Source organism: Rhinatrema bivittatum, chromosome 3 (assembly GCF_901001135.1).
Source record: "Rhinatrema bivittatum chromosome 3, aRhiBiv1.1, whole genome shotgun sequence".
NCBI lineage: Eukaryota > Metazoa > Chordata > Amphibia > Gymnophiona > Rhinatrematidae > Rhinatrema > Rhinatrema bivittatum.
Genome location: NC_042617.1, coordinates 393395991 through 393421155, shown reverse-complemented (window position 1 = coordinate 393421155; position 25165 = coordinate 393395991). Strand labels below are relative to the sequence as shown.

At 44.1% G+C, this 25165-nt stretch overlaps 1 protein-coding gene across 5 annotated transcripts in view; it reads left to right on the top strand.

Moving 5' to 3' along the window:
- Window positions 1–25165, top strand: part of COL19A1 (collagen type XIX alpha 1 chain) — a 1176857-nt gene that overhangs the window by 1010387 nt on the left and 141305 nt on the right. For all 5 annotated transcript variants that reach the window (XM_029595659.1, XM_029595658.1, XM_029595657.1 and 2 more), the window contains one exon: window positions 527–697. In XM_029595659.1, coding sequence (XP_029451519.1) covers window positions 527–697 — 171 coding nt within the window. The remainder of the gene's footprint in view (window positions 1–526; window positions 698–25165) is intronic.

The following is a 25165-nucleotide window of genomic DNA, read 5'->3' as shown; positions in this document are numbered from 1 at the left end:
AGCCTCCCTGTGAGAGATTTTCCTACACCATTTGTTCAAGTTATTTAAGAGTCAAGCTATACAAACAACTGAAAAGCCACAAATCTGAGTATGCATGTGAAAGACCTACTTATGCATGAAAACTATCTAAGGAAGATCTAGAAATATCCTCCTACTTCACACAGGATACAGATCACAAAAGCCATCAGAGTGGCTCAGAGAACAATAATTACAGGTAAGCAATTACCTTAACAATGAAGTTTGGCAGCTAGAATTACACTGTTAAAATTCCAGCATTATCTTGCACCTGATATTTCTTTTTGCTTTTGCATATGATCCTTTTGTTTTACATTAAATTCAGTTCTGATAGCAAATGAAGCTAGAATATCTTTTCCACTTATAATTTCAGAAATATCAATATTCTCTTGTTTAAAATGTCAAATATGGTATGGCCAGACTAAGTAGAGTGATTTAAGTTTTGCTTGAAACTAAATAAAATGGATGCAGTTACTATCTTCCTGAATGTTCTCCACTTATATTTGAATAGGGGGATCCAGGAATACCAGGAGACAGAGGTCCACAGGGTGAGAGAGGAAAACCAGGTCTAATGGGAGAAAAGGGGTCTATGGGAATTATTGGACCAAAAGGATCACCAGGAGAGCAAGGTTATCCAGGATCACCAGGACATGAAGGTCCTCCAGGTCCTACAGGTACTCAGGTAAGAAAGCACATGTTTTAGTTAGGCCTTATTTAACCAAAAGTAAAATATAGTTTTCGAAACATTATAAATATTTGTTTCATGATGAAGATAACTGACTTGTACCTAGGTGAGGGCAAGGTTATTTGTTGAAAGATTAATCAAGTTGGACACACAGAAATAGAGAAATATGATGGCAGAAAAACACCATATAGCCTCTCTAATCTCCCCATCTACACAACTGCTCAATTCTATAATGCTTACTGTTCTATCAGAGATCCCCTATGTTTGCCCCATGCTTGGTTGAATTCACATACTATTCTTTGTCTCCACCACCTCCACTGGGAGGCTGTTCCATGCATCTACCACCTTTTCTGTAAAGAAACATTTCCTTAGATTACTTCTTAGTCTATCCCCTTTCATCCTCATCCCATGATTGAGAAACAGAGGTAGGAATAAATAGTCAGTTTTCTAAATGGAGAAAAGTTGTTAGTGGAGTGTTCCAGGGGTCTGTATTGAGACCTGTGCTATTTCGCATAGTCATAAATGATCTGGAGAAAGGAATGATGAATGAGGTACCAAATTTTCAGATGACACAAAATAATTATGAGTCCTTAAAACAGCAGTGGATTGTTAAGAACTGCAGAAGGACCAATTTTCAAAGAGTTTAGGCTCTTAACTTTTGGAGTCAGGCTCCTAAATTAGCCCTTTTGAAAATTTCCTAGCATTGAGCACATAAAATGTACCTCCTAGATTCATTAGGCTCCTAAATTTAAGAACCTAAAATATGGGTGGCTACAGGGTTGGAGTTAGGCCAGGGAAACAAAGTTAGGAGTTTAGCATTGATTTTCAGGACTAGGAGACTAATGTAGGGACCTAAATCTAGGAAAATTAATAGCAGGCCTAAATTTAGGAGCCTAACTTTTTGGCTCCTATATTTATATGAATTTTCAGCTGAGAACTTAGACACCTAAGTTCAGCTGAAAATAGGTGCCTAACTTAGGAACCTAATTAGAGTCCTAAATTTGGATCTCAGCTTTTTTTTTAATATCTGCCCCTAGGTTTATAAATGCAGAAGCAATTTAATATGGAAAAATGCAAAGTAATGCATGGAGGGAAAAATAATCCCAGCTACAAGTACTTGATGCTATGTTCTATGTTAGTAGTCACCACCCAGACAAATGACCTCTGGGTCCTTGTGGACAATACCTTGAAATCTTTGGTTGCATATGCAGCGGCATTCAAAAAGGTAAATAGAATGTTAGGAATTACTTGGAAAAGAATATAGAACAAAACTGAGAATATCATAATGTCCTTGTATAGAGCCGAAGTGCAACCACACTTGAATATTGTGTGCAGTTCTAGTCGCCCCATCTCAAAAAAGACATAGAAGACATAGAAAAGGTACAGAGAAGGATGATAAAAATGATAAATGGGATACAAAACTCCCTTATGAAGCAAGGCTAAACAGATTAGGGCCCTTTAGCTTGGAAAAGACACTGAGAAAAGGATATGATTGAAATTTATAAAATAATGAGTGGGGTTGTACAGGTAAATAGAGAATGGTTATTTACCCTTTCAAAGAACACTAAGACTAGAGAACATTCCATGAAACTATCAATCATCAGATTTAAAACAAATTGTAGGAACTATTTTTTACTCAGTGCACAATCGAGCTATGAAATTTGTTGCCAGAGGATGTGGTAAAGACAATGAACATAGTAGGTTTCCAAAGAGGAATGGAGAATTTCCTGAAAGAAAAGTCCATAAACAGTTATTAGCCAGAGAGTGAATGCTTATCCTTGGGAATGTGATAAAAACTATTGGGGATCTGCCAAATACTTGCAATGTGGATTGGCCACTGGCGGAGACAAGATGCTGGACTCGATGGATCTTGATCTGACGCAGCATGGCAATCCTTATGTTCTTATTTAATAACACATCTACATTAATATCTTCAAGAAGGAGCATAAGTGTTGCATTTGGCTATCTGTGGATCCCTCCCACAAACCGTCGAACTTACCCCTCATGATGGGCCTCGCCCATTACTCCTAGATGTTGCTGAACTACCTTCCTCCCCAATGCGATGGGACACCGCACATCGACGCTGCAGGATGCCGCTGACAACTTCCGTGGCAACTTCCGCTGACACCACTAGGCCCTGCTCCTTCTAATGTATGTGCATGTCCGACATCATTAGTTAGGGCTCATGGTGGGAATAACCAGGAGGAGCCTCTTGATGACATTACTCTTCCTGGCTTATATAAAGCCCCTACAGACACTCTTCCAGTGCCTTGGCAACAAGTCTCCCTATGTCTTTGTAGAGTGAGTTGCCTCCGCATTCCTTGTTTGTAGAGTGAGTTGCCTCCTGCGTTCCATGTTTTTAGCTCCAGTGGTTCTTGTCTTTATCTTCTGTTCCAGTTATCCTCGTTGTCATATCCAATTCCTGTCTTAGTTTTGCATTCTTCAGTTCTCCATGTCTCCTCATCTGCCCGTCTATTCTGCTCCATGCCTTCCTGCCCTGCCTATCCTTCCTGCCTTTCCCTTTGGACAGATACCCAGTATTGACCTTAGCCTTCCTTCTAGTCCTTCCAGAATGCTGTCTACCACTGACCAGTGTCTGTCTCTTGGATCTTCCTGAATTCCCCCTGCCACTGACCACTGCCTGCCTCCTGGACATTCCTGAACACCGCCTGCCTTTGACCCTGCCTGCTTCTGGATTTGTCTATACTGCATCTGTTCATGCCCAGCGGCCTCAATGGACCTTCCAACCATCAGCAGAGGCCCCCATCTAAGACCTCAACCTGAGGGGAAAGTGGGCTGGTAGAGGTGAAGCTCCAGTTGGGCATCTGCTATGCCTGACTCCATTTGCCTATGGTGAGGACCTGCAGGGCACCTCCCTGAAGGTTGCGCCAATTCCACATTGGTCCAAGGGCCACCAAATTCAATAGATTGCTGAGTCCATGGACCCAACAGACTTGACATCCCTGCAGGCCATTCCAAGTCTCACCCATAAGCTACAGGATCCACAAAAGATCCTGAAAATCCTGGCATCCTCCATGGACCGTATGTCCACGCAACTTGATGCTCTTTCTACTGCAGCAGCCTCATCACCGTCTGCTTCAGGGCCACCAGCTTCTTCGGCATCTGGCCATCCTATATCCCAGCTATTGGCTCTACCCCGGTACACCGGAGACCCCAAGCAATGCTGGTGCTTCTTAAATCAGTGCCGGATGCACTTCTCACTATAAGCGCCATTATTCCCAGATGACCTCACAAAAACAACGTACATTCTCTCCTTGCTGGATGGGACAGCGCTGGCCTGGGCCTCTCCACTATGAGAACATTTGGATCTATTGCTGCATGATTTCTAGAAATTCGCTGAGGTTTTCCACACAGTCTTAGAAAAGCCAGGTTGCATGGCCACCATGGGTTCCGACCTGTTACACCACCACCAAGGCTTCCAATCGCTGGCCAAATATGTCATTGAATTTAGAACATTGGCGACAGAGCTCAATTGGCTGGAGGATTATCTAACTACCATCTTTCTTGAGGGTGATTCCTCAAGAATTAAAGATGAACTCACTGCTCAAGACCTCCTAGCCTCCCTGGAAGGACTCATCATGCTCACCGGAAAGATTAAAACCAACTCCAATAGAGAGCTCGAGAGGTACGACCTCCTCAAAGGAACATTACTCTGGAATCCAGGTTCTAGCAGCTACTCTTGCCACTGGTCCCTGGTCCCCCAATCTTCACCTCTCCTGAAGAACCCATGCAATCTGGCCCCTGAGGAGAGGCTCTGCCGCAAACCGCAGGGCCTGTGTTTATATAGTGCTAGCCAGGGATTTCTTGTGGCCCAATGCCCTCTGAAAGCGGGAAACTCCTGCACCTAGGGTCAGTGTGGAGATGACCCTAGGCCTTACTGTCTCAGCTCCCCAGTTACTACTGCCTATGACCATAGAGTTGGATTCCATCAGCTTCCCCACACAGGCATTTGTGGATTTAGGTTCTGGTGAGAACTTTATTACGAAGGAACTCGTGTACTAGCTCCTCATTCCCATTATCCATAGGAATTCTCCTCTGATAATCTCCTCCATCCACGGAGATCATCTTCCTGACCAGATAACCCTGAGTGCAACTCTGGTGATGTTACATACCAGTCTCCTTCACCAGGAAAGAATCAGTTTCCATGTGATCCTCAGGGCCATCTATCTCATTGTTCTAGGATTACCCTGCCTTCAAGAATACTGTCCTCAATGCAACTGGTCTTCACTATATCTCACCAGGTGGGGCCAAGAGTACATGGCTTCCTGCCTGGAGCATGTGAAACCTCCTCGCTGCCTGACCATGGCAACTGCAATTCCAGTGCATCCCCCACAGTATGTGGAATTCATAGATGTCTTTTCCAAGCAAAAGGCCGAGATGCTGCCCTCTCCCATCATTCATATGATTGTGGGATTGAGCTCCTCCCAGAAACCATGCCCTGCAGGGAAGAGTCTATCCCTTGTAGCTTCCCAACTCAAGCCATGACCGAGTATATCCAGGAAAACTTGGAGCATGGTTTCATTTGCTCTTCCTCCTCCATGACTAGAGCCGGGTTTTTCTTCGTGGCCAAGAAGGACAGCTCCCTCAGGCCATGTATTGAATATCAGGGCTTGAACACGATCATGAGGAACGACCACTGCCCCTTAATATTGATATCAGAGCTTTCTGACCACCTTCAAGGCGAAAAGATCTTTACCAAACTAGACCTCAGTCCTGCCCCGAACCGCCCGCTGACCCCGGACACGCCCCCGGATACACCCCCACCCTACCCCTTTTACGAAGCCCCGGGACTTACGTGCGTCCCGGGGCTGTGTGCGCGCCGGCGGCCTATGCAAAATAGGCGTGCCGGTGCGCGCGTACCCTGCGCGCGTAAATCCAGCCGGATTTACGCGCGCAGGGCTTTTAAAATCTGGCCCTTAGGAAATAGCCACTGCTATTAATTGCATCAGTAGCATGGGATCTTCTTAGTGTTTGGGTAATTGCCAGGATCTTGTGGCCTGGTTTAGCCTCTGTTGGAAACAGGATGCTGGGCTTGATGGACCCTTGGTCTGACCCAGCATGGCAATTTCTTATGTTCTTATTTTCTTATGTTCTTATGAAGATGGTCATACTTTTCTGACTGCATGAAAAAGTGTTGAAATGGACCCATGACTCCCATGTCGCATGTCACCCTGGACGGGCACGCACCCTTGAATTGATTCAATGGTACTACTAGTGGCCCCAAATGAAGCAAGATGACAAAGCCTATGTTGACTCGTGCCTGACCTGTGCACAGCAAAAAACATTGCATGGCCGCCTGTCCATGGATTTACTCGCAGAACTTCCCCTCTCAGAAGGAACCACCATAATCTGGATGGTCTTTGATCATTTCTCTAAAATGGCACACTTCAGCTCACTTCTGGGCCTCCCATCCACACTAGAGCTGGCATGCCTCTTTACACTTCATGTCTTCCATCTGCATGGATTATGGAAACATATAGTGTCGGACAGAGGAGAACAATTTACCACAAAGAACTGGTGCTCCCTTTGCAAGAAATTTGGCATCATGATAGATTTCACAACTGTGTACCACCCTCATGGAAATGGACAAGCAGAGCATTCCAACCAGATACTCAAGACCTTCCTCCACTCCTATGTCAATGAGCGCCAGGACAATTAGGCCACTCTCCTACCCTGGGTTGAGTTTGCCCATAATACCCGTCAATGCAGTCACTGGGTCTCTCCATTCTTAATGTTCTATGGAAAATAACCGTTGCCTCCTCTACCACTTCTTGAGACCGTGCCCTCACCAGTGGCCCAACTGTTAGCCCAGGAATTGCAAGAACTATGGGCAGAGATCAATCTTCTACTCAAGAAGGTCTCTGACAGATCCAAGAGAATGGCAGATGCCCACAGAAGTCCAGCTTCCCAGTTTAAGGTTGAAAAGAAAGTATGGCTCAGCATGTGCTATCTACATCCGTGGGTGTCTTCCATGCACCTGGCCCCACATTATATTGGACCCTTTCCAGTACTACAACAACTGGGGCCCGTAATGTATAAGTTGAAATTTCCATCAACACTCAAGATATATAATGCATTTCATGTCTCGTTACTAAAACCCCTGGTACTCTCATGGCCCTTTAGGGCATTACCTGAACATCAAGATATAACCATTGATGGAGAGATGGTATAAGAGGTCAAGGAAATCCTAGACCCTCACCCCAAGGGCAAGAAAATTGAATATCTTATCTCATGGAAACATTACAGCCCTGAGGAGAACTCCTGGGAGCTAGCCTCCAACATTCTGGACTGTAACCTACTGAAGGAATTCCATCTACATCACTTCAAGAAATCCCAAGCCTCAGGGAAGAGGCTTAAGAAAGGGGGGAACTATTGCATTTGGCGGTCTGCGGGTCCCTCCCAAGAATCGTCACACTTACCTCTTGGGCCGGGCGTCTCCCATCACTCCCAGACACTGCCGGCCTGCCTTCCCAGCATGGTGGGACACCGCACCTCCATGCAGCAGAACACTGTAGGCAACTCCCGCGGCAGGACTCTGCCGACACAACCAGGCCCCGTTCCTCCTAGTGAGCGCACGTGTCCGATGTCATTAGTTTTAAAGGGCCCATGGTGGGAATGACCAGGAGGCACCTCCTGATAAAATCACTCTTCCTGGTCTATATAAGGCCCCTGCAGACACTCCTCCAGTGCCTCGGCAACAGGTCTCCCTACGTCCTAGTAGAGTGAGTTGCCTCAGCGTTCCTCATCTGCATGCTCTGTGTCTTCAGTTTCAATGGTTCTTGCCTTCATCTTCTGTTCCAGTGGTCCTCATTGTCATTTCCAGTTCCTGTCTTTAGTTCTTCAGTCTTCAGGTCTCCATATCTCCTCATCTGCTCGCCTGTTCTGCTCCTTGCCTTCCTGTCTTGCCTATCTGTCCTGCCTTTCCCTTACCACGGATACCTGGTATTGACCTTAGCCTGCCTCCTAGAACTTCCTGAATGCCACCTGCCACTGACGACTGCCTGTCTCCTGGACTTTCCTGAATGTCAGCTGCCTCTGACCCCAGCCTGCTTCCGGATTTGCCTGTACTGCATCTGCTCCAGCCCAGTGGCCTCAACAGACCTTCCGACCATTAGCAGAGGCCCCCACCTAAAACCTACCAGCCTCAGCACCCAAAGGCTCAACTCAAGGGGGATGTGGTCTGATAAAGACAAAGCTCCAGTTGTCTTTGCCTCATCCGACTCCACCTGCTGACAGTGGGGACCTGCAGGGCTCCTCTCTGCAGGTTGCATCAACTCTACCTCAGACTAAGGGTCTACAAGCTCAACAACAAGTGATTTATTTTTTCATATTAACATATAGTGTCATAGTAATGAAGGCAGGAAAGGACCAAATGGTCCATCCAGTCTGCCCAGTAAGCTTCTTAAGGAAGGAGTATCTGCCATGCCATGAAGGTTACCCCCATGTTTCTCTTAAGAATAGTAACTGCCATTTCATGCAGTTATCTCCAAGCCTCATGATAACCCATTAAAAATTTCTGCTAGGAACATTTTTTTTTATTTAATCTTTATTGGTTTTTAACAATTTACAAAGCATTAAACTTTGTTAATGAAACATAGTGTATCATGTCGGGATCCAAAAGGAAAATATATATCTTATATCAGCATCATTACTACATCAAATTATAAAATTACCGACATTTACAACATATTAGACTCCAAAACTATGAGGGGTGGAGTACCTGCAAATTTGAGGAGTTTATGAATAAAAGTATTAACTATGAAATTATGCGGGATCAAATAGCATTATTTCTAATAGACATTTATTTATTTATTTATAGCTTTTATATACCAAAGTTCAGGTAACATGGTTACTTATCAGTTCGGTTTACATTCCAACAAGCAAGCAAACAATGACAAAAATTGTCTTACATTGAACAGGGAAGCGAACGATTGGGATGAACATAACTTGGAAGAAGCAAAGAAATAAAGAGTAGTAGTAGCTGGACTTGAGGGGTATCAAGCCTGCAGGAAGGGGAGGGATGTCTGAAGGGGGGAAGAGGGAAAGGTGAAACTATCGATTTATTAATAAATGGGATGTATACTTAGGGGAAGGCCCTGGGTGAGGACCGTCCAAAAAGCTGTGGAAGGTCCGTGATGTTATGGGAAAGCATCATTATTTACTACTTATTTATTTATTTATTTAGAAACTTTTATATACCGGTATTAGGGGGGACATCATACTGGTTCACATAACAACTGAAAGATTGGTAAATACATTTCAACAAGGGGAATGTAACTGGGCGAGGGTAGAACAGAGAGGCAGTAGGAAGGACAGGGAAAACAAGAAAGTCATAACCAAAACAATTTACAATTTACAATGAATGTCTCCTTAATATAAGGAGAGGGAGTCACCTGAATGGGGGACTACGAGGGGGGAATGGAAGGAATTATTCTGTGTAGGCATGGTTGAACAGGAGAGTTTTTAGTTTCTTTTTGAATTTAATTGCACAAGGTTCAAGTCGCATGTGGACAGGTAGGGAGTTCCAGAGAGCCGGACCGGCAATAGATATGGCACGGTCACGGGTGGAGGAGAGATGAGCCAATTTCAAGGATTGGACATGTAGGGTGCCTTTGTTGGTGGATCTGGTGGCTCGGGTGGACAGGGGGGCCGTGAAAGGGAGGTCGAGCCAGTTGGAGTTATGGGTGTGAATGGACTTGTGAATTATGGTCAAAGTTTTGTAGTGTATACGGGACATTATGGGAAGCCAATGTAGATCCTTGAGGATAGGGGTAATATGGTCATGTTTGCGTGTGTTAGTAATGAGTCTTGCAGTAGCATTTTGCAGAAGTTGGAGGGGTTTTATAGAAGACATTGGGAGCCCTAAGAGGAGGGCATTACAGTAATCTAGTTTGGAGGTGAGGGTGGCTTGGATCACTGTGCGGAGGTCATGGGCGTAGAGGAGGGGTCTGAGTTTCTTTAGCACATTGAGCTTGAAGAAGCCAGTTTTGAGGATGGAATTGATGTGAGGTTTCATACTAAGATTGGGATCAAGAAGGACTCCGAGGTCTCTAACGGAAGGTTGAGCTGTGAGGAGGTTAAGTTTGGGGTCGTTAGGCAGGCGGTCAGGGGGGTGCAAGGAGATGTGGAGGAGTTCCGTTTTGTTGGTGTTGAGAGCAAGCTGAAGGTTGGTGAGGAGGGCGTTGATGGCTGCAAGGCACTTTTCCCAGTGCTCCAGGGCGTCAGATATAGAGTTGTGAATAGGAATGATGATCTGTACATCATCAGCATAGAGGTAGAATTTGAGTTTAAGGTCAGAGAGGAGGTGGCAGAGAGGGGTGAGGTAAATATTGAATAGGGTAGATGAAAGTGATGATCCTTGCGGCACTCCTTGTTGAAGGGGGTATGAGGCAGATAGGTTGTTTCCAATTTTAACAGAGAACTTTCTGTTAGAGAGATAGGATGTGAACCAAGCTAGAGCTATTCCTAAGATGCCGATGCTTTCTAGCCGTGTCAGGAGGTGGTGGTGGCTGATGGTGTCAAAGGCCGCTGAGATGTCAAGAAGGGCTAGTAGGTAACTGTGGCCTTGTCCCAATCCTCTGAGAAGATAGTCGGTAAGGGAGAGCAGTAAGGATTCGGTATTAAAGTGTTTCCTGAATCCAAATTGGGAGACATGGAGGATGTCGTGATTTTATAGGTAGTCCATGAGTTATGAATTGACCACCTTTTCCATGAGTTTGGAGATAAAAGGGAGGTTGGAAATGTGGCGGAAGTTGGAAGGGTCTTTTGGGTCTAGGGAGGGTTTCTTGAGTAGGGGTTTGACAACAGCGTGTTTGAGGGAATCTGGGACTATCCCGTGGGTGATGGAGCAGTTGATAATCTCAGCTATGGTGCTGGCTATGCTGTTGGGGATGGCTATTAGTGCTTTAGTGGGAATGGTGTCGTTGGGATGAGAGGCAGGCTTAAGTTTTCGAAGGAGGCCTGTAATTTCTTTAGAGGAGGTAAGATCCATTGTGGCCAATGAAGGTTGGGACAGAGAGGGGAACGAGGGTAGGATAGTGGGGGGGGGGGGGGTTGGTGGGGGAAAATCTAGAGAGAAGGTTGGAGATTTTGCTTTGGAAGTAGTTGGCCAGTTCTTCACATTTGGCCACGGCCTCAGAGTCTGGGATAGTGGGGGGGATAGGGGAGGTGAGGCTGGCGACGTAGGAGAAAAGAGCTTTGGGGTTGAAATTATAGTCATGGATTTTTTTACCGTAGAAGTCTCGCTTGTGTTTGAGGGTAGACTGTCTATATGTGTGTAAGGCTGTTTTGTAGCTGGAGGAGTGTTGCGGGGTTGGGTCTTTGCGCCATTTTCTTTCTTTTTGTCTGAGGTTGCCTTTTAGGGTTTTTAGCTCCTGGGAGTACCATGGCTTAGAGGGTTTTGCTGCGGTGTTTATGATACGCTCGGAGATTGGGCATAGTTTGTGGCAATGTCTTCTGTGAGGCTATGCCAGGATGCTAGGGCTGTGTTAGGGTCTGAGCAGATGAGCCTTGGTAGGGATGAGGCTAGTGCGTCAGCTAATTCGTCGCTAGGGCAGGTTTTTCTGGAAATGATGGTGGTTTGAGCAGAATAGTTAATTGGGAGGGGTTTCTTCATGGTGAGTCGGCTTTCAATGAGGTAGTGGTCAGACCAAGGCACCGGGGTGCAGGTGGGTGAGTTGGGGGTCTGGAAGTTGGAGTTAATAAACATTAGGTCCAAGGTATGACCGGCTTTATGAGTTGGTGATGCTATAATTTGTCGGAAGCCTATGGCAAGGAGCGATTGAATGAATGTTTCGCAGGATGTAGTAAGGGGAAGTGAGTTAACGTGGAGATTAAAATCTCCAAGGATGATGGAAGGTGTATCTGTGCTTATCCATTCTATAAAAAATTCAATTAGGGGGAGGGATTGGACTCGAGGATGGTAGGGGGGGCATATACTAGACATATTTGGAGGGTATCTGCCTTAAAGAGGCCGATTTCAAGTTTGGGTGGGGCTGCTATACTGATGGGTTTGAGGTTAAGATGTTTCTTGGCTGCTAGGAGAATACCTCCTCCTCTTTTTTTAGGTCGGTGGATGGGGAAGATGTCATAGAGGGAGGAAGGGAGTTGGTTTATGAGGACGGTATCTGATTCTTTGAGCCATGTTTCGGTGACTGCACAAATGTCTGGGGTGCAGTCTGTAAGTATGTCATTGAGGATAAGTGTCTTTTTAGATATGGATTGCGCATTCATGAGTATAATGGAGAGGGTGGTGAGACCGAGGAACTGAGTTAGGGGTGAAGTGAGGATGGGAATAAGGGATTTGCGGCGGGGGGATGGGTGGTGGTGAAGGAGGGGAGGGGGAGGTAGTCTGGAGTGAGGGTGATGGATGCGAGGAATTGGGTAAGCATCCATGTTGGTGTCTTAGTAGTCAGGTGGGAGGGGTAGGGATAGATGGGGAATTGGTACCTTAAAAGTAAGGTGGCAAGGGAGGTACAGGGGGAAAAGGAAGTTTCAGTTGTCTGGCTAACAGCAGGTAACAATTAGTCTGGCTATCGGCTGGTAACAGTTAGTAACAATATGGTACATAATATTATGCAGGAATGAGGCACTAGGTCAGCAAGTTTCGGTAGTCTGGCTAACAGCAGGTAACAATTAGTCTGGCTATCGGCTGGTAACAGTAGTAAAGCTTTCTTTGCTTCAACAAAGCTTTTCAGCTGTTCGGGGTGAAAAAAAATATAACTATTATTCACATACTTTATTACTCATTTGCACAGGAACCTAAGAATATAGGAGGCTCCCAGTGCCAATACATCTGATTTCAAAGCAAGGAAATTCTTCCATTTGGTTTGTGTTACCTTTGTAAGGTCAGGAAATATTCTGATCCAAGATCCCATAAACATTTCATTGATTTTCTTGAAATATCAAGCTAGATATTTCACTTGGATGCAGCTCCATCACTGCTCTGTACATTAATGGTGGGGGTGGAAGGGGAATAGAACAAGGAGCTAAGAGAAACAGATAAGAATGAGAGAAAAAATGTGTGAGGCTTGCTGGGCAGACTGGATGGGCCATTCGGTCTTCTTCTGCCGTCATTTCTATGTTTCTATAATTATTCCCTGATCAGTTTAGTTGAAAAATGATATTAACAGCGTCGTTTTCTCTGCAATCTCATACTCAGAGGACTCAAGAAAATCAGTTAAATTTTCCATAACATTTTGTGGCATTTGTATTTGTTTTAACTGTGCTTTCCGTACTGGCAGGAAATAAACTTTTTCTAGGGGTGGAGTCTTCTCTGGGGCAATATCTAATATTTCGTGGAAATATCGAATTAAGGTAATTTTTGGAATTTCTCCAATTACCCTAGGAAAGTTTATAATCCTTAGGTTCAAATGCCTCAATGAGTTTTCTATGTTCTCAATTCTTCTATTTGCTGCACCACAGTCCTGGATTATATTTGCTTGGACTTCCTTAATTTTTATCACATCATTTTCCAAACTCAGAAACTTTTCTGTTGTCTCTATTTTATGTCCCTCCAAGTTCTTATTCAACATTCCTAGCTGTTGGGACACAGAATTAATCTTTACTGAGCAGTCTGAAACCGTCTTTGCTAAGGCTGAAGTTAGATTCCATAGTGAATCTAAGGTATCTCAGGTTTAGAAGTAATTTCACTTACAATGAGTGATTGTCCTGGGCTTGCTCCTTCCTTCTCACCCGAGCCCATTCCACTTCCTGATGAATTTTCTCCAATGTTCATAGGAGGTGCAAGAATCTCCATTGAAACAGCCCCCTCAGGTTGGACGTCACAGATCTCCCGACGGGGGTCCACATCCAAACGCGGAGGTACTCTGCTGGAGGTAGTCTGATGTCAAGCAGGCTGAGGGATAGTTCTTACGAGGTCGGGTCACATTCTCCTTCCTGTGACCCGACAGCCGGACCTCCCAGCTCCTTCTTAGCTGCTTGCTCGATACACTGCACGATTGTTTTCTGCCCCGCTGGTTGCACAGGAGTAGAGGGGTAAATCCTGAGCTTCCCTTTGTGCTTCTAAGACATTGTTTTACTGAAGTAAAGTTTACTCAGTCGGTCAAAACGCCGGTGCAGCTTCACAGCGTTACCGCTCTGGTCGCCATCTTGACTCCACCCCCCTTGCTAGCAACATTTTTAATGGGTGAGGAGCCTTCTTGAAAATTTAGACAATGCTGCTTGATGTACTTTGCTTTTGGACTTGCCATAAAAGCAATCCTGTGCTTTTTTCCCCTTATGTCTGCATATCATTCAGGACCTGAGTTGATTGTTATCTGAATACACTTCCCCTTCTCCCACCATCAAAGCACAGAGCAATGTTGTAGTTGCGTCAAAAGCATGAAGGCTTATTGGTTAAGTGTAGTAATCCCATGCCTTCTGTTAAGGGTAGTAACTGCTGCCTGTGCAGGTTGCCCCCATGCTTATCAGTACCCCAAACCATGCATGTCAGGGCCTTTGTTGGTTCTGTCTGAATCCAATTCCCCTTTTCTCCTGCTGTCAAAGTGGAGAGCAATGTTACAGTTGCATCAAAAGCATCAAGGCTTATTGGTTAAGGGTAGTAATTGCCATGCCTTCTCTTAAGGGTAGTAACTGCCGCACCAGCAAGTTACCCTTATGCACTTTTTCTTAATTTCTGTCATCTATCATTTTTTGATCCATAGTGTTTATCCCATGCCCCTTTGAATTCTTTGACTATTTTCGTCTTCATCACCTCCTCTGGAAGGGTATTCCAGGCATCCACTACCCGCTCATGAAGAAATATGTTTTGACAGTTCTGAGTCATCCGCTCTGGAGTTTCATTTCCTAACCCCTAGTTCTACTGATTCCTTTCCGATGGAAAAGGTTATATGTTAGGTTTTCATGATGCACATTCAGGTATCTGAAGGTCTGTATCATATCTCCCCTGCACCTCCTCACTTCCAGGATATACATATTGAGATCCTTCAACCTCTCCTCATATCTTCCAATTCAGACCCCACACCATTTTGGTCGCCCTTCTCTGGACTGCCTCCACCCTGTCTCTGTCCTTTTTGAGATACAGTCTCCAGAACTGAACACAGTATTCCAGTGGAAAAAAATTGCATTATGTATCCAATTTGAATTACCTTGAAACAAATATCCATATTCTCTACTAGATAAAACCAGTTATCTTCTGTGGTAGTGCCACAAATACGTATTATTGTATTGTTATATAGCATATTATTGTATTATATATGTAGACTATCAAACTGCATACTCTAGATATATTCTATTTTAGATTTCTTTTAACAATTCGGTAAAGTTGAGAAATATCTTTCCTTTGCAGCTTTAAAAGAAATTAGGGAGGTAATTTTCAAAGGAGTTACACACGTAAATGTAACATACTATCATAGCAATTTTCCAAAGTCCATTTACACATGTAAAGTGCATTTTAGCAGGGAAATCCCAGTTTTAAATGTGTAAATCCTTTTGAAAATTACCCCCATAATATGCAAACAAATCATTTAGTGCAGGGTATAAGACACATGTACATCCATCAGTACTTAAAACATAAATTGCTTGAAAAAAATGCCCATCCATACTCCCCCCCAAAGCTCTCTCGAAATCATAGTGATCTAGTGAGGTAGGATCAACCCCCACTCACTCTTGCCCTGTAAGCACCTTTTTTCAAGATGACACTGGCAGGGCAAGAGTGCGTGAGACTCATTCCTGCCCCCACTAGACCATCAGAATTTCAAGAAAGTTTTGGAGAGAGTCAAAGGAAGTGGCAAGGGGGGGGGGGAATATTTATGTCAAAAAGACATAGATTTTGAAGTGGGGGCAGAGCCTAAGGAGGCCGCTTACAAGTTTTAATTTTTTAACAGGTCAAAGTGAGGGAGAAGGATTGGGAGATGGCATCCCATTAGATCCTCATGGATTTTCGAATTTAGTGAATCACAAGGTAGTTTTCCCCATGATACAAATTCCACACTTTAGTAAATAGGCCCCAGAAAGAGCTAATTCCCCTAAACGTTCTTCCCAAAAATCTGGAGAAAATTACATTAGAAGATTAGGGATTAATTACTTGTCTGACTCTACACCACTTCTTTATCCTTAGAAAAATCATGCTAATATAAAAAGGTATGGAAGTCATCATAAGTTGAAGTTCATAAACAGTTATTAGCCAAGTAGTCATGGGAAAGCCATTGCTTATCTTGGTAGCGAGATGGATCGACTCTTTAGATCTGCCGGGTACGTGTAATCTGGACTCACCAATGTCAGAGACAGGAGGCTGGGCTCGATGATCCTTGGTCTGACCCAGCTTGGCACTTCTTAGGTTTTTACTAAAAATACTTTCTCTTTATTGAATTTATATTTTTTTTTCCTCTGATTGCCTTCAAAATAAAGGTCTTATTCAAGGCTTAATTTGTAGACAAAAATGAAGTGGAACTGTGGAGTGGCAGGTGGGGGGAGGGGGGAGTGGAATTGGGGGAGCCGAGCCAGCATAGGCTATGACCTGTGGGTGGGGGAAGGGACCAGGACCAGGTATGAACTTTCTGTCTTCTAAACACACAAACATACTCACACATATATATGAACACACTCTTCATGCTCCTCTTCCTTATCCCAGTGATCCTTCATCCCCAGCTCCCATCAGTGCTCAAGCCTGAACCAATCTTACCCATCAATGCTTAGTAAGCACAGGCAGGTGAAAGACATCTGGGGGTTGAACACTTTTGTGGGCTATAGATGGAAGGCCACTGCTAAGGTGAGGAGTGTAGATAGAATGGGGCCCTTTTAGTCTACCCTCCTCCTCCTCCTCCTCTTCTCTACCCTGGTGTACCCCCCCCCCCTCAAAAAAAAATAAAAAACAAACCTACCATGATTTCTCCAGTGGTCCTTATCTACCCCAGAGATTCAGGAGTCCCTAAGTCTCATCTACAATCCCTGACGGTTCCTGAGCCACACTCCCCCGCCCCCCCCCCCCTTCCCATGGTCACTAATTCCTTCTTCCCGGAAAATTATGCTCTCCAGCATCTCTCCTCCTCTCCCTCCTTAATCTGTAAGGTTCGGCCCTCCTCTTTGAGCTGGAATCAGCTGGCTATCCTTTGCCTTGGGGGGTATGGCAGACTAGCATGCACTAACTGCCCTTCTCTGCCTCCTTAGATTTATTTATTTATTTGTTTGTTTATTTATATTTATGTGGGGGAAGGTCTGGGATTCAAAACTCTGTCCTGCTCTGTGCCTGATCGGGGGAGGAAGGGATCAGCACCAAGTGCTATCCTCACTCACTCTCTCCCTCCCCCCACCACACCACCCCCTCCTATCCCTTTCTATTCCCTCATTTATTTTTCCCCTGCCTCTTCAAATCACTTCATACACAGACTGACCCTGACTCTTATGTCACAGTCCCTGCAATACCCTCACTCACACCCTACATTGTTCATCTCATCATCACACAACCCACAGCCCCACCAATCCCCTCACTCACTTGCCGTCTCCTTCCTTTTCACTCATTCTTCCCCTCCCCATCTCCTCATTCACTTTCTTGCTTTTCTCCCACCCTCACTATGCTTTCCTCTCTTCCCCCTCATTCACTGTCTTCCTCTTCACCTTGTGTGGTCACCAGTAGCAGAGGCAGTGGGGTCTGGGGAGCCAGCACAATAAACAGCAACCTGGTCAGGAAGATGACACAACTCAATAGCAGCAGAAGCAGTGTGATTTATGGGCATCTACCTCATTCTCTTCCAGCTTGGCCATTATCCCTCAGAGCCTCCTCAATTGTATGAGGAGATTGCACAAAAACCAATGTCACACGGCTGCACCTCAGAATAAGCAGCTCCAACACACACTCCTTTGCTTCCTCTGCAGCTGGGGTAGCGGCTGGGCCAGAAATGATCCATGCCCCCACCAGCTCTGCTCTGTTTATGCAGGGGAGTTGGAAGTGAATTACTCCACCAGCTCTCCTCTGTTTCCTTGGTCCTGGAAGTGGCAGAACACCATTCTGGGTTTTTGCTGGGTAGCAGGCATAGAAAGGGGTTGAATTAGCACAGGTTAGAAACGTGTGAGCTGTGGTGTCATTAAGACCAGGGATGAAGCCTTGACGACCGGCACTATTGCACATGAGTTTCAGACTTGTGCTAATTCATACCCTTTTTGTGTTTGTTCTTTGCAGTTTCTGCTTCAGTAACACTCCTTTCCCTCCTGTTCCCTGTAGAAAAAGAGTGGAGGGGGCTGAATTAGAGAACAGAGTGGTTGTTCTCTGCTCTGTGGGTGCCAGCTGACTCCTCCTTTTCTCTTCTCTTCTCTGTGGGCTGCCTGAAGTGGAGGGGCTGGCGAAGGACAATCTTCTGCCTCTTAAGTCTGAAAAGAAGTGCTGGACCTGTGTTCCACGCCGTTCCCCCACAAATTAATTAATAACAAAAAAGAAATAAAGGGTTAAAATAAAATCACAAATACGACATCTATAATTCAAAATAAATATATCTGAGAAAACCAGTGAAAGCAGTCTACATAGAACAAGAATTGAAAAATACATTCGCAAACGGAAGGAAAATAAAAGCATTCATGATACGCCCTCACTCACATATCATATATTTAAAGGGACCGTTGTTTTCAGTTCGTATTTTTCCTAGGAATTTCAATGTTATAACAAAAAAAATTAGAGGAAATATGAGTTTCCACTGATTTTTCTCCTATTCGTTATAACAAAGTAATTTTTATACAATTTTTTCTTTTATAACATTGAAATTTTCAGAAAAAAATAAAATAAAAACTGAAGACGAAGGCTCCTACACATTTTGAAAATAATTGCATAGCTTTTCAAAAACAAAAATAATAAGAAACAATAAAATGTTTGAATTGTGAATGACTTGTTCTGAAAAGAAACTGCTGAGGCAATCGCGATCAGATAAGAATAACTAATACAGTGTCTTTAATTTCATAAATGACCCTAAACATACCATATATACTCATGTATAAGTCGACCTCATGTATAAGTCGAGGGTATTTTTGGGCCCTAAAATCAAGATTTATCTGTCACCCGTGGATAAGTGGAGGGCAAAACCTAGGGGGCTTATTAAATGGTGAACTCATATTTATTTATTTATTTAGGCATTTTTATATACCGAAACATATTGTATACACTTCATGTCAGTTTACAATTCAATGGACAGTCTTTAACGACATATCCTAAAACAATTCAATAAAATAAAATAAAAATAAAATAAAATAACCCTATAAATAGTAAAAACATATAAAAATAACACTATACTCATTCTAAAAATAACAAAATACATAAAATTCTTTCAACATCAAACTAACAAAATAGGGTTAAAATACATTCTTTAAATTAATTACACATTCTTTAAATTAATTACACAAAATCATACTCAGAAACAAACCGATAACTTAAGAAAATCACGTTCAATCCCTCCCTCCCTCCCTCCCTCCCCACAAGGCTGCCCTCCCTGCTGACTTTTCTTTTATTGTTTTTTTCCTAAGCGAGCAGATTCTGATCATTTATTAACAACATTACATTGTTTAAATGGAAAGATTTTGATATACAATGTTTTGTACACAAGAATTGATCAAAGAGGACTCTATATATTTGATGTTTCAATCAAGTCTCCCTTTTCAGTCCCTCCCTTCCCCCTTGGCTGCCCTCCCTGTTCAATCCCTCTATCCCTCCCTCCCCCCATGACTGCGCTCCCGGTTCAATACCTCCCTCCCTCCTTCCCAATCCCCCCCCCCCCCCAAGATGCATCAAAAATCACTGGTGGTCCAGCGGGGGGCCTGGGAACGATCTCCTGCTCCTCCCCCCCCCCCCCCCCCCCACTCATGGCTGCCCTCTCTGTTCAATCCCTTCCTTTCTCTCGACCTCCCCAAAAGTCCCTGGTGGTCCTGAGAAGATATGTCTTTTTGATAAGCTGGGGCCAGTAGTAAGAGCAGGGCTGGAGGAGTGGTAGAGTAAAACAAATGAGTTATAAAAACATATATGCTCATCTCTCCAAAACTATAGCCAAACAAGGGAGACGACAAAGCCAGCTTGCATACAGGCCGATACAGTAAAGCGCGGCTGCGGTTACCCTGCTTCTAACCCACTTCTAACTCACAATTTGGCTGCGTAAGTCCAACCCGCGATTCACTATCCCTTTTAACTCATCCTTACCACTTCTTTAAATCAACCGGTAACCCTTTCCGCCCGCAGCATGTATATGAGATGTTAACGCTCCGATTAGCTATTCCCTCCCATACAGTAATGTGCACCCTGATTATCTCCTTTTTAACCTGTAGTTTTGCCACGTGCTACACCTGCTAACTTACCAACTACACTTACCCCTGCGTTAGTGTGGAGCGTCAGGTCAGAGAGACGAAATTTCATGGGCAAACGACCCCCCCCCCCCCCCCCCGACACTTACCCTGGCTTTAGTGTGGTGTGACAGCAATAGGCAGGCTCTGGTCAAAATCTGCCCCTACCGAAGCAAGGCCCAGGGCGAAAATCGGCTCGACATGTCATTAAAACAAAAGTAAATAAAGTGTAATAAAAGTAAACTTACTGCATGTGAATTTTCTTTGAACAGAAATGCTTTGATTATTCGGCTGACAGTTAATCAAAATGATTAGGAGCCTCCTTAATTCTGATTTATATTTCATTGCTATATCATAAGGCAATACTAATGTTCAGAGTTTATGAAAAATTCAGTAGCAAGCACAGATAAGTGATGAATTCCTTTACAAGCTGCGTCTCTCTTTGCACTTGTGAATTAAACTTTGCTCGTTCATAAAATACTTTACCCTTTATTATGAAATATTTTTCAGAACTTTCCATCTCTTTGTCATATTTCTTTAAATGATAGCCCCTCTTCTGGTATTTATCTGGGAAGGCAGGGATCGCATCCAGTCTCGAGGCTAAGTGTCTTTGCACTGTCCAAACATCATCAGGGCATGGATTCTCTGAATGGGGGGAGGATAGACCTCCAGAGCCTAAAGTGCAGGGAGGATTCTTGCTGTGGATGCTATATCAGTGGGTGTAAGCTGGATAGGTGTAAGCACCAGAATAAACAAGCTGGACACCCTGGATGGAGATTCCAACTTAAGAATTTACGTAGAAAATCTTCAGATGAAATTAATAGGCACCATACACATACTGTATATTCATTCACGTCCATGTCCAGACACAAATTTCCAACACTTCACTTTACATTTGCTGATGTCTCTAAGTATTTGGGGTCCCAAGAATAACTCATCCACCAGGGAAATGGAACAGTAAGAATCCCAGGTGGGCAAGAGTCTTCTAGATGTGGCTGCAATTCCCTTCCCATAAAACGCCTGAGATAACGGTTGCTCTCCAGACAGTCCAACTCTCTCAACTTCTCTTATCCTGGGGTGAAGACTCTGGTGGAGGTCTCCAGATGAAAAACAACTTTTATTCACAGTTCTCCTTTCCAGATGTGCTGGGACACTTGGATGAAAAGACCCTCACAGAGTAGCAGGAAAAATCTTCCATTCTTTCCCTAATCGTAGGCAGAAATGGTGGCAGAAAAAAATAGTCTCTTTAACCAAAAAGCATGAGTCACAAAAACACTTAAGCCAGTTAAAACAGAATCACCACTGTCTGTCCACTGGGTATGAGAGCAATCAGCAGATCTTCTCCCCAATAACAGAGTTACAACTGTCTATACACTGGATGTGAGATGGTACAGCAGGATTTATCTCTTCCTATCCTGGATAGCTAGGGGGGTGTAAGGCCTAGTTCAGTAGGAGTAGGGAAACAAGGGGGAAAAAACCAGCTCCTTCTCCTCTGACTGCAAACTAAAATGCTCTCCAGAACTCTGACACAGCCTGCCCTTGAGCAGGCTGGAGCCTACCACTGCAGCCACCTCACAGGAGTGCTGTAGCAAGTGGTTTGCTCCCCTAATATACTCCTCTACCCAGATCTTTGACTAGGGCCATTTATTGGAGATCCCAAAGGGTCTCTACAAAATCCCTCACTCATCCTGAATGACAGCAGGATTTCAACCACTTGATCCTCACATTAAGTAGCATCGATCTGCTCCTCTTTTACCTTTTAACCCTGAAATGGTCCAGAATCATTCAACATAATTGTGCCGAACGCACCTGAGACAGGTGCCAAAGTGACATCACTTCAGCACCAGCCTCAGGGCCGCCAGCACCATTTTATTTATTTATTTATTTATTTGCTATATTTATTGTTTGCCTATATTGGACCTGCTGTACTAGGCAGAAAGTCACAGCAGGTAAAAGTGGGCATTCCTCCTGCCCTTTGCACCAAGAGGACCCCCACACAAGATGTAAATTGGGGCCAGGGAGGTCCCCAATCCCAGCAATTCTTTCAGGGTCAGGAGAGAGTCAGAGAGGTCTGGGGCTGGCTCTGTCCAACTAGTTAGATCTGGACCCCACGGCCATCTGCAAGGTGAAAGGGCATTTGGAGGACTTCATTGAGGCCCCTTTTTTTTTTTTTTGAAGGGGATTTGGTATTTTAATGTTTTTCTCTGTTCAAGAAACAAACAGAACTGAAAAAAAAATATTAAATGAAAAGAAAAGCAAAAAAAAAAAGAAAAGAAAAGCCTGAAATGAAAAACTGAACAGAAATAAACATGTTTGCCCTGTTCTTCCCTACCATCTAATGTGAAGGCAAGTTTACATAAGAACATAAGCCTTATTATACTGAGTCAAATCAAGAGTCCATCAAGCCCAGTAGCCTATTTCCAACAGTGGCCAAGCCAGGTCACAAGTACCTGGCAGGATGCCAAGGGTTAGAAAGATTCCAAGCTGCTTATCCCAAGAATAAGCAGTGGATTTCTGAAACTCTACCTTAATAATGGTTAATGGACTTTTCCTCCTGGAACTTGTCCAAACCTTTTTTAAACATAACTTCACTAATAGCTTTCATCAGATGCTCTGACAACAAATTCTAGAGCTTAATTTTGCATTGAGTAAAAAAATATTTTATCTTACTAGTTTTAAATGTAATGCCTAGTAACTTCATTGTGAGTCCACTGGTCTTTGTACTTTTCAAAAGATTAAACAACTGATTAACATTTACTCGTTCCATTCCATTCATTATTTCATAGACTTCTTCTTATCTCCCTTCAGCCGTCTCTTCTCCAAGTTGAAGAATCCTAACCTTTTTAGCCTTTCTTCATAGGGGAATTGTTCCATCCCCTTTATCATCTTGGTCGCCCTTCTCTGTATCTTTTCTAATTCTGCTATATCCTTGTTGAGATGTGGTGACTAGAACTGAACACTATACGCAAGATGAGGTTGCACCATGGAGTGATACAGAGGCATTATGACATTCTCTGTTTTATTCTCCATTCCTTTCCTAATAATCCCTAGCATTCTGTTTGCTTTCTTGGCTGCTGCTGCACATTGAGCAGATTTTAACATATTTTCAACGATGTCACCTAGATCCTTTTCATGAGTGGTGACTCCTAATGTGGAACCTTGCATTTTAAAGCTATAATTTGGGTTACTAATCCCTAAAGCCCTAATTTTAAAAAGCCCCTGTGCATAAAATCTGTGAGGTATGTGCATGGCTGAGTGCTTTTTAGAAACGGCCCGGCCACGCGCATAGCTTCTGGTATGTGCAGACGTGTTGGGCCATCCAAAAGGGGTGGGCCAGGGGTCAGGGCAGGGGCCGGCCAGGACAGCACCATTAGATGCTCTCCCAGGGAAGCGTGTGCCGGCAGCCGCCTGGCATACGGAAGTTACTTCTGCTCGGAAGGAGCGGTAAGTTTGAAAACAAAAAGATTTTAGTTAGCTAGGTAGGGGTTAGGGGTCAGGGAGGAGAGGGGAAAAGGTAGGAAGGGCAGTTAGGGGGATAGGGAAGTTCCCTCCCAGTCCGCTCCTTAATTGGAGTGGACTGAGAGGGAACTGTGAAAGGTCTACGCCCGTTGCTGTGCATATTTTTATTTTTAAATACCCGTGTTGAGCGTTTTACACAACACCCACCCGCACATGCGAGACAGTATTAAAATCGGCTGTGTGTGTGCATGCAGGAGTCGTATTTTATAACATGCACACGGTAAGGTGTGCATGTTATAAGATCAGCGCGTCCATGTGCGCTCGCCAGAAACTGAGCACACATGGACGCCCAAGCGCGTTTTTAAAAATTGACCCCTAGGTGCATCACTTTGCACTTGTCTACAATAATTTCATTTGCCATTTGCATGCCCAGTCTCCTAGTTTCGCATTGTCTTCTTGCAATTTCTCACAATCCTCTTGTGATTTGACAACATTGAATAATTTTGTGTCATCTGCAAATTTGATCAGCTCAGTTGTTCCCTTTTCCAGGTTGTTTATAAATATAATAAAAAGCAGTGGTCCCAGAACAGATCCTTGGGGCACTCCACTATTCACCTTTTTCCATTGGGAAAATTTACCATTTAGCCCCACTCTCTGTTTCTATCTTTTAACCAGTTGGCAATCCACAATGGGACACTGCCATCTATCGCAGAATACATAGGTGCAGTCAAGAATTTAAGTCCTGACAAAGTACTCACAATCCAGTGTATAAGTACTTGTTTTTATTCTTCAATATGGCAACTCCTCTGATTCATACAGGCAGTGGGTTAATGGCGTCCCCCGACACGGTTCCCGTGTTTCGCCGCGGGCTGCATCGGGAGGGCTCGCCAATAGGGATTCAAACAATAGCTGTAAGACATAAGTGTACATCAGGACGACAAAATAGGACTTATAGCCGAACATTTCATGTGGACAAAAGGTAATAAACATTATAACATACCTGACAGCAAGATGCCTTAGAAGTGACAGGGAGCGCACTGCCCTTAAACACTGACAGGTATTTAAAGCTGATTTTAGGCGCCAAACCAGGAAGACAACCCACGTGGGAGCTCACGGCCCCGTTCATTGGTTGCCATTCCTGTACTGCAGCGCTGCAGGACTATGGGAACCATCCGATCAAATAGAAGACTCTGCACAGAAAGACCACTTTAAGTAAAAAGAAACCACTCAATATCTCGGTTCAAACCCTTGGGAGATACTGAGTCCAGAGTAAAAATCCAACGTTGTTCAACCCGGCCCAGCTGTTCGGCATAGTTACCTCCTCGGGGGGGCCGTGGAAATACCTCAAGAACACTATAAAATAAATCTGAAAGAGTGTGTGATTTTTTTACCCAGTGATCCACGAGGGGTTCTTTTTCTCGCGAATGGCGGATATTCGAGCAATGCTCTATAATTCGAGTTTTTACCATGCGAGAAGTTTTCCCTACGTAAATCAGCGGGCAAGGACAGGTGATGACGTAAATGACTCCAGATGTGGTACAATCAGAGTACGACTGTAACTCAAAAATTCTCTTAGAGACAGGGTGGCTAAAACTGGTGGATGGAGACGTGTGAGAGCATGCAATGCATCGGCCACATGGATAATGGCCAATTACATTATCCAGATTTCTAGACACAGGGATGTCAGTATGGATCAATTTATCACGTAAATTT